The 9,998-nt window shown below is 18.6% G+C and overlaps 1 protein-coding gene across 1 annotated transcript in view; it reads right to left on the bottom strand. All coding sequences in view use genetic code 6, as the record gives it.

Moving 5' to 3' along the window:
* Positions 1–9,262, bottom strand: part of TTHERM_000796721 (kinase domain protein) — an 11,966-nt gene extending 2,704 nt beyond the window's left edge. The window contains exons 1-22 of the mRNA XM_012798658.1: positions 9,188–9,262; positions 9,069–9,130; positions 8,762–8,851; positions 8,393–8,482; positions 7,990–8,079; positions 7,776–7,865; positions 7,347–7,436; positions 7,040–7,055; positions 6,285–6,427; positions 6,110–6,199; positions 5,805–5,894; positions 5,430–5,519; positions 5,026–5,115; positions 4,646–4,735; positions 4,249–4,338; positions 2,776–2,865; positions 2,314–2,403; positions 1,952–2,041; positions 1,622–1,711; positions 1,129–1,218; positions 802–891; positions 444–533 (exon numbers count right to left, since the gene is read on the bottom strand). Of these exons, the coding sequence (XP_012654112.1) occupies positions 444–533; positions 802–891; positions 1,129–1,218; positions 1,622–1,711; positions 1,952–2,041; positions 2,314–2,403; positions 2,776–2,865; positions 4,249–4,338; positions 4,646–4,735; positions 5,026–5,115; positions 5,430–5,519; positions 5,805–5,894; positions 6,110–6,199; positions 6,285–6,427; positions 7,040–7,055; positions 7,347–7,436; positions 7,776–7,865; positions 7,990–8,079; positions 8,393–8,482; positions 8,762–8,851; positions 9,069–9,130; positions 9,188–9,226 (1,880 nt within the window). The 5' untranslated portion in view covers positions 9,227–9,262. The remainder of the gene's footprint in view (positions 1–443; positions 534–801; positions 892–1,128; positions 1,219–1,621; positions 1,712–1,951; positions 2,042–2,313; positions 2,404–2,775; positions 2,866–4,248; positions 4,339–4,645; positions 4,736–5,025; positions 5,116–5,429; positions 5,520–5,804; positions 5,895–6,109; positions 6,200–6,284; positions 6,428–7,039; positions 7,056–7,346; positions 7,437–7,775; positions 7,866–7,989; positions 8,080–8,392; positions 8,483–8,761; positions 8,852–9,068; positions 9,131–9,187) is intronic.
* Between the last annotated feature and the right edge of the window lie 736 nt (positions 9,263–9,998).

Genomic DNA, 9,998 nt, shown 5'->3' with positions numbered 1-9,998 from the left:
AGCCTGATACACCTTTATCACCAATTTGATTAGAACTTTTTAAATATTGAATTAAAAATATATAATTAATTAATAGAAAAAATGAAGAAAGATATGAAATAATCAGATTAATTACCACTGGTTCTCGTTAATTCGAAAAAAATGAATTCGAATTTTCAAAAAAAATATTCGAAATATTAATTCAAAAATAATTTATTTTAATTTAAAAAAAATGAATGGGAGAATAAGAACAAATAACTCTAATATTTATTTTGATTATTGAATTTCAAGTTATCAAAAACCAATGGCAATAATAAAAGCAAAATTTAAAATAAAATAATGGCTTAAATTAAAAAACAATCAAAGAAAGAAAGAAAAGCAAGCACAATAAAAAGAAAAATAAATCAAATAAATTTTAAGAGATTTATTTTTTTAAACAATTCAAAAAAATAAACTCTTTTTACACTAAGTCAAGAGTCAAATTAGAGAGATTAATGCACTTTGCTAAAGCAGAACCTAAGCCTGATGCACCTTCACAACCAATTTAATTGGAACTTTTTAAATATTGAACAAAAAATATTAAACTATTTAGTTAATTAAAAGGAAAAAAAGAAGAAATAATATGAAATAATTAGATTAATTAATTAAGAATAAAAATAAAAGTTGAAAATAAAAGAATGAGTTAAATTAACAAAGAAAGAACAAAAAAAAGCAACACAATAAAAAGAAAAATAAATCAAATAAATTCTCAGAGCTTTATTGTTTTAAATTAGTATTTATAAAGAAATATATCACAATCCAACACATATAAACTCTTTTTACTTAAGACCAAGTGTCAAATTCGAGAGGCTAGTGCAATTTACTAAAGCAAAACCTAAGTTTGATGCACCTTCACAACCAATTTCATTGGAACTTTTTAAATATTGAATTAAAAATTTATAATTAATTAGTTAATTAAAAGTAAAAATTTAAGAAAAAATATGAAATAATAATATAAGCAAAATTGAAAATAAAAGAATAAGTTAAATTAATAAAAGTAGAAGAAAAAAAACCAAGAGCAATAAAAATAAAAAGAAAAATAAGTCAAATAAATGATAGAGCTTTATTGTTTTAAATTAGTTTAGTAAAAAACAAATAAATTTTTTTTACTATAGATCAAGTTTCAAATTTGAAAGGTTAATGCAGTTTACTAAAGCAGAAACTAAGCCTGATGCACCTTTATGACCAATTTAACAGGAACTTTTTAGATATTGAATAAAAAATAATTAATTAATTAGTTAATTAGAAGGAAAAAATGAAGAAAAAATATGAAATAATAAGATTAATTTACAATAAAAGCTGAAAATAAAAGAATGAGTTAAATTAACAAAGAAAGAAGAAGAAAAAACAAAAACAATAAAAATCAAATATTAATAAAGGTACACCTGGGTCTTAAATTTCTTGGTGTACTAATGGTATCAATTTAAAAAAAAATAAATTTTTCATATATTTTTGATAACATTGGTACCATATGTACTTTAAGAAATTTATGACCCAGGTATACATTTAATAAAATTTGGCCAAATAAATCAAATAAATAAATAAAATGAGCTTTATTATTTTAAATTATTTTTTTTATTAAAAACAAATAAACTCTTTTTACTAAAGTTCAAGTGCCAAATTTGAGAGGTTAGTGCAGTTTGCTAAAGCAGAACCTAAGCCTGATACACCTTCTTCACCAATTTAATTGTTTCTTTTTAAATATTGATTCAAAACTATAAAATAAATTAATTAGAAGTAAAAAATCAATAAAAAAAAAAAAAGTTAAAAATAAAATAATGATTTAAATTAACAAAAAAGAAAGAAAAAAAAAGCAAATTCAATAAAAACAAAAATTAAATAAATCAAATAAATTGTAAGAGCTTTATTGTTTTAAATTATTTTTTATAAATATAAATATCACAATCCAAATAAATAAATAAACTCTTTTTACGAAAACTCAAGAGTCAAATTTGAGAGATTAATGCACTTTGCTAACGCAGAACCTAATCCTGTTGCACCTATTGCACTAATTTGATTGGAACTTTTTAAAAATTTCATAAAAAATATATTATTAATTTGTTAATTAGAAGGAAAAAATGAAGAAAAAATATGAAATAATAAATAAGATTAATTAATTAATAATAAAAGTAAAAGTTGAAAATTAAAGAATAAATTAAATTAACAAAGAGATAAGAAAAAAAAGCAAGCACAATAAAAAGAAAAATAAATCAAATAAATTATATGAGCATTATTTTTTAAATTAATTTTTATAAATAAAAATATCACAACTCAAAACAAATAAATCCTTTTTACCCAAGGTAAAGTGTCAAATTTGAGATATTAATGCACTTTGATAAAGCAGAACCTAAGCCTGATGCACCTTCATCACCAATTTGATTCTAACTTTTTAGATATATCAAATATTAAAGTTAATTAAAAGGAAAAATGAAGAAAAAATATGAAATAATAAATAAGATTAATTAATAAATAATAGCAAAAGCTGAAACAAAATAATGAGTTAAATAAACAAAGAAAGAAGAAGAAAAAGTAAGCATAAATAAATAAATCAAATAAATTAAAAGAGCTTTATTGTTTTAAATTAGTTTTTATAATTAAATACAGATATTTATTACCGAGTAACCGGTGCCTTTTATTTTTTAGATAATTTAAATTTAATACTAATATATAAAAATACATAAAGATATTTAAAAAGGGTTACTTGGGAAAAAATATCTGTATATCAAAATCAAAAAAAAACAAATAAACTCATTTTACTAAAGGTTAAGTGTCAACTTTGAGAGTTTAGTGCAATTTTCTAAAGCAGAACTTAAGCCTTATGCATCTTCATCATTAATATTATTGGAACTTTTTAAATATTGAATAAAAAATATAAAATTAATTTGTTAAATAGAAGGAAAAAATGAAGAAAAAATATGAAATAATAATAAAACTAAAAGTTAAAAATGTAAGAATAAGTTAAATTAGCAAAGAAAGAAGAAAAAGAAAAAAAAGACAATAAAAAGAAAAATAAATTAAAAGAGTTTATTTAATATTTTAAATTAATTTTTGTTATTAAAAATATCACAATCCAAAATAAATAAATTGTTTTTATCAAGTATCAATAAGTTTAAACAGCAAAAATGAAGAAAAAATATCAAATATCAATAATAAATAATTAAAAATTGAAAATTGAAATGCTAATAAATTTAAAATGGCTAAAAAATTATTTTATAAATAAAAATCAAAGAATAATAATGAGAATTTCTATTAGAAAAATTATTTTTTTTCATAAATTGAAAGTTAAATATATAATAAATATTATCAAATTAAATTTACTTCAGATCAATATGGAGAACCTAATGAGATTAAAGTGAAGAATTTAAAAACTTTTTATATTCGTAAAAATAAATTTAAAGTATATAGATAAAAAAATAAATATTTACTTCTACTAAACTACTGTAATATTAATTCTATTGTATCATTTATTTATTTTTTCAAAAATATTGAATAAAAATTTATCGAATTTAATTAATTAATTATAAATGGATAAAATAAACAAATAAAATATAACAATTGATTATCAAATATTAATTAATAAATTTGCATTTATGAAGAAATATCACAAAAAAATTAATTTAAAATTCATTATTTAATCTTAATATTTGAATAAATATATAAAAATATAACAGGAATTAGAGATGGGTAGTTAATTAATTAATTAGTCATATGTTGAAAAAATAAAAGAAATTAAAATTCTTAAATTTAGTTTTTTAGATAAAGTTAATTATTAATTAGCCTACCAAAATATTTTATTTATAAATATATAAATAACTAATAATCTATCTATCTATATTTTAGGCTAATTAATTTAATGATAACAGAAAATAAAAATATAAAACGTATTATATTAAAATATTCAATTATATTTATATTTATTTATTTATTCGTCTTATTCTATCATAAATCAAATATAACTAATCTTTTTGATTTAAGGCACTTTGCTTTCATTTATATTAAGTTGATTTAGATTCCACTTTTAATGTAAATTAGTGAGTTATTAAAAAAATAAATAAAATATGAGATTTAAAATTAATAAATAATAAAAATGTTATAAAATAAGAAATAAAAGAAAATAAATCAAATAAATAATAAGCTCATAAATAAAATATTAAATTAAAAGAGTTAATTCTTTTAAATTCATTTTTAATTCAAAAATTTCACAATCCAAAACAAATAAACTATTTTTACATTAGATAAAGTCTTAAATTTAAGAGATTAGTACACTTTCCTAAAGCAGCACTTAAGCTTGATGCACCTTCATAACCAAAAGAATTTCCGCTTTTTAAATATTAAAGAAAAAATATATCGTTAATTTGTTTGTTGAAGAAAAAAATGAAGAAAAAATATGAAATAAAATAAGAAATTAATTTATTAATTAGTTAACAATAAAAGCAAAAGTTTAAAATGAAAAAAGGAGTAAAATTAACAAAGAAATAAATAAATCAAAATAACACAGGCAGAATAAAAAATAATAAATAAATCAAAAAAGATTTAAATAGATAAATTAAAAGAGTTAGTTATATTGTTTTAAATTCATTTTTATATTCAAAAATATCATAATCCAAAACAAATAAACTGTTTTTACCTGAGATTAAGTGTCAAATTTGAGAGATTAGTGTGCTTTACTAAACCATAACCTAAGCCTGATACACCTTCATCACCAATTTAATTGTAACTTTTTAAATATTGAAGAAAAAATATATAGATAATTTGTTAGTTAATATGAAATAAAAAGAAATTAATAGTTAATAATAAAAACTAAAGTTTAAAATGAAAAAATGTGTAAAATTAACAAAAAAACAAACAAATAAATAAATAAAAAACACACAAGCTGAATAAAAAAAAGAAAAATAATTCAAATAAAAAAACTCATAAATAAATAAATTAAAAGAGTAAGTTATATTCTTTTAAATTCATTTTTATATTCAAAAATTTCACAATCCAAAACTAATAAACTTGATTTACGGTAGAGAAAGTGCCAAATTTGAGAGATTAGTGCACTTTAATAAAGCAAATACTAAGCCTTATGCACCTTGATCGCCAATTTTATTGAAACTTTTTAAATATTGAAGAAAAAGTATATAGTTAACTTGTTAGTTAGAAGGAAAAAATGAAGAAAAAATATGAAATAATAAAAAATTAATTAATTAATTAAAAATAAAAGCAAAAGTTTAAAATGAAAAAATGAGTAAAATTAACAAAAAAACAAACAAATAAATAAATAAATAAAAAACTCACAAGCAGAATAAATAAAAAAAATTCAAATAAAAAGCTCATAAATATATAAATTTAAAGAGTTAGTTATATTCTTTTAGATTTATTTTTATATTCCAAAATATCACAATCCTAAATTAATAAACTGTTTTTACTTTAGATCAAGTGTCAAATTTGAGAGATTTATGCAATTTCCTAAAGTTTAACCTAAGTTTGATACACCTTCATCACTAATTTAATTGATACTTTTTAAATATTGAAGAAAAAAAATATAGTTAATTTGTTAGTTAGAAGAAAAATATGATGAAAAAATATGAAATAATAAGAAATTAATTAATTAGTTAGTTAATAATAAAAGCTAAGTTTAAAATAAAAAAATGAATAAAATTAACAAAAAAACAAATAAATAAATAAAAACACACAAGCAGAATAAAAAAAAAGAAAAATAATTCAAATAAAAAGTAATATTATTTTAAATTCATTTTTATATTCAAAAATATCACAATCCAAAACAAATAAACCGGTTTTACTTTAGAACAAGTGTCAAATTTGAGAGATTAGTGCACTTTACTAAAGCAGAACCTATGTCTAATGTACTTCCATCACTAATTTAATTTGCACTTTTTAATAATTGAAGAAAAAGTAGTTAATTTGTTGGTTAGAAGGAAAAAATGATAATAAATAAATTAAATACAAGCAGAATAAATATAAAGAAAAATAAATTAAATGAAAAGCTCATATATGAATAAAAAAATTAAAAGAGTTAGTTATATTCTTTTAAATTCATTTTTATATTCAAAAATATCACAATCCAAAACAAATAAACTATTCTTACTATAGACCAAGTGTCAAATTTGAGAGATTAGTGCACTTACTTAATCCATAACATAAGCCTGATGCACCTTCATCATAAACATGATTACACCTTTTTTATTATTGAAGAAAAAATATTTAATTAATTTGTGTTAGAAGGAAAAAATGAAGAAAAAATATGAAACAATAAGATTTACTGAAGATTAACTGTCAAATTTAAGAGATTAGTACACTTTCCTATAGCAGAACCTAAGCCTGATGCACCAATTGCACCAATTTTAAGCTACAGAAGCTACAGAAGCTACGGAAGCTCCGGCAACTACATGGAGTGACGTTGATACTATATATAATATTTGAATTAAATAAATAAACAAATTGCTTTGAAAACCCTTATCTAGACCTACAGATTAACACAAAAAAATAAATAAAATAAAATATATAAAATTGTTTTTCTATAATATAATTTAATTAAGATGTATTCTGAGTGCATATTTATGTGCGAGTATTCCATTCCATTCCATTGCACCAATTTTATTATACCTTTTAAAATATTTTTTAAATATTGAAGAAAAAATATATAGGGAATTTATTTGTTATTTTGTGAAGAAAATATATGAAATAATAAGAAATTAATTTATAAATTAATAAATAATAAAAGCAAAATTAAAAAAATGAAAAAATGAGTAAAATTAACAAACAAAAAAAGAAATAAAGAAAGAAAGTAAACATAAATAGAATAAAAAAATGGAAAAATAAATCAAATATAAAACTCATAAAAAAAAAAATAAATAAACAAGTTAATAGAGTTAGATAAATTGTTTTAAATTCATTTTTATGTTAAAAATTATCACAACCCAAAAAAAATAAACTGATTTTACCCCAGATTAATTATCAAATTTGATAGATTAGTGCACTTTTCTAAAGCAAAAAATAAGCTTGATGCAGCAATTACTCCAATTTTATTCGATCTTTTTAATATTGAAGAAAAAATATATAGTTAATTTTGAAAATTCCAATACCAATTATTTTTTTTATCAAAATTTTGAACCTAATAAATAGGTAATAGACAAGCATTTTCCAATATTTTTATATTTGGCCACAATTAAAATAAATAGATAAAAAAAGAGAATAAACGAAAAAGAAAAATAAATTAAATGAAAAGCTCATAAATAAGTAAATTAATAGAGTTACTTATATTGTTTTAAATTCATTTTTATATTCAAAAATATTATAATCCAAAAAAAATAAACTGTTTTTACTCAAGATTAAGTGTCAAATTTTAGAGATTAGAGCACTTTCCTAAAGCAGAACCTAACCCTGATACATCTTCATCACCAATTTAATTCTACCTTTATAAATTGAAGAAAAAATATTTAGTTAATTTGTTATTTAGAAGAAAAAATATGAAATAATAAGAAATTAATTCATAATAAAAGCTAATGTTTAAAATCAAAAATGAATAATATTAACAAACAAACAAAAAAATAAATATATAGATAGATAGATAGATAGATAGATAGATAGATAGATAGATAGATAGATAGATAAAAAAACAGACTAAAATAAAAAGAAAAATAAATCAAATGAAAAGCTTTTTAATAAATAAATTAATAGAGTTATTTTTATTGTTTTATATATTTTTTTAAATTAAAAAAAATCACAATCAAAAACTAATAAGCTATTTTTACAAAATAATAAGTGTCAAATTTTAAAGATTAGTACACTTTCCTAAAGCAGAACATAAGCCTGATGCACCAATTGCCCCAATATTATTCTACCTTTTTAAATATTGAAGAAAAATATATAGTTAATTTGTTAGTTAGAAGAAAAAAAGAAGAAAAATATGAAATTCATTTTTATATTCAAATATATCGCAATCCAAAACTAATTAACTGTTTTTACTAAATATTAAGTGCCAAATTTGAGAGTTTAGTGCATTTTCCTAAAGCTGAACCTAAGCCTAATGCACCAATTGAACCAATTTGATTCTACCTTTTAAAATATTTTTTAATTATTGAAGAAAAAATATATAGTTAATTTGTTAGTTAGAAGAAAAAAATGAAGAAAAATATTGAGTAATGATAAGAAATTAATTAATTAATAGTAATACCAAAATTTTAAAATGAAAAAATGAGTAAAATTAGCTAAAAAACAAAGAAATAAATAAATAAAACACAACCAGAATAAAAAAATAAATCAAAGGAAAAGCTTATAAATAAATAAATTAAATGAGTTAGTTAAATTGTTTTAAATTTATTTTTATATTCAAAAGTATCATAATCCAAAACAAATAAACTGTTCTTACTATAGACTAAGTGTCAAATTTGAGAGATTAGTCAATTTTTCTAAAGCAGAACTTAAGCCTGATGCACCTTTATCACCAAAACTATTTCCACTTTTTAAATATTGAAGAAAAAATAAAGAGTTAATTTGTTAGTTAGATGGAAAAAATATTAAATAATAAGAAATTAATTAATAAGTTAATAATTAAAGCTAAAGTTGAAAATAAAAAAATGAGTAAAATTAACAAACAAACAAACAAATAAAAAAACACATTCAGAATAAAAAAAAGAAAAATAATTCAAATGAAAGACCCATAAATAAATAAATTAAAAGAGTTAGTTATTTTTATATTAAAAAATATCACAATTGAAAACAAATAAACTGTTTTTACTCTAGATCAAGTGTCAAATTTGAGAGATTAGTGCACTTTCCTAATGCAGACCAAAAGCTTGATGCATCTTAATAACGAAAATAATTTCCACTTTTTAAATATTGAAGAAAAAATATAAAATATAAAAAAAATAAAAAATTTAAGCTTTTATAAAAATTAAAATAAAATAATTAAAAAATATAATAAAATTGAATGAATATAGATAATAATTTAAATTTAAAAAGTAAATTAGTTAGTTAGTTAATCATATTAAAAGTAAATAAATAAAAGATTAATAATAATAATAATGATAATAAATCAAATATACTTCATATAAAATCTCAAGTCAATATGCAGAACCTAAAAAGATTAAAGTGAAGACCTTTCAAACTTTTGTTATTAAAAAAAATAAATTAATACAATAAAAACAAAAAAGTAAATATTAACTTCTGGAATTATATTAAAATATTTATACTATTATATCATTTATTTATTTTACTTTTCAAAAATATTGAATAACAATTTATGGAAATTAATTAATTAATTATAAGTATATTAATAAATTAATTTACTTTTATATCAAATTAATATAGACAAAAATAATAAATAAATTATTATCATTATCAAATACAAATATATAAATTTATTTTAGATGGAAAAATCCAAAAAAGTTTAAAATTTATGAAGCATTAATTAATTAATTATTAAATTTAATGAATATTTCTATTAAAAATTTGTACTTATAAAAATAGTATATAATCAAAGATTTCTATTTATTTATACGTTGATAAATTTTATTAATTAATTTACTTTAATTTTGATAAAATAACTTTAATACTGTAAGTTCTCATATATTAACACCCCACCCCCATAAACTTTTGAAAATTTTTTGGGTGTTAATTTAAAATTCCAAAGTGCTATAAAGTTTCAAATTATTTGATCGTTTTTGGAGAAACCGTAGGGTTTACTTGAGAGGAATTAATTTATTTAAGTAAATTTTATTTTTTTATTTTTTTTAATAATTTATTAACTTACAAAAATAAATATGAATGATATTTATAAATATAAAATCAATAATAAAAATCTATCTATCTATTTTTATTTTAGGTTAAAAAAACTTTTTCAAAATATAATATAATAAAATATATAATATTCAATTATTCAAACATTTTATATTTATTCATCCTTTTATAGCCACTTGTTTATCATTAAAATAATTTTTCAAAGACAACTAATCTTTTAGATTTAAGGCACTTGC

This window comes from Tetrahymena thermophila (assembly GCF_000189635.1).
Source record: "Tetrahymena thermophila SB210 genomic scaffold scf_8254571, whole genome shotgun sequence".
Taxonomy (NCBI): Eukaryota; Ciliophora; class Oligohymenophorea; order Hymenostomatida; family Tetrahymenidae; genus Tetrahymena; species Tetrahymena thermophila.
Note: the sequence above shows the minus strand (reverse complement) of the source record. Positions and strands in the feature narration are given on the sequence as shown.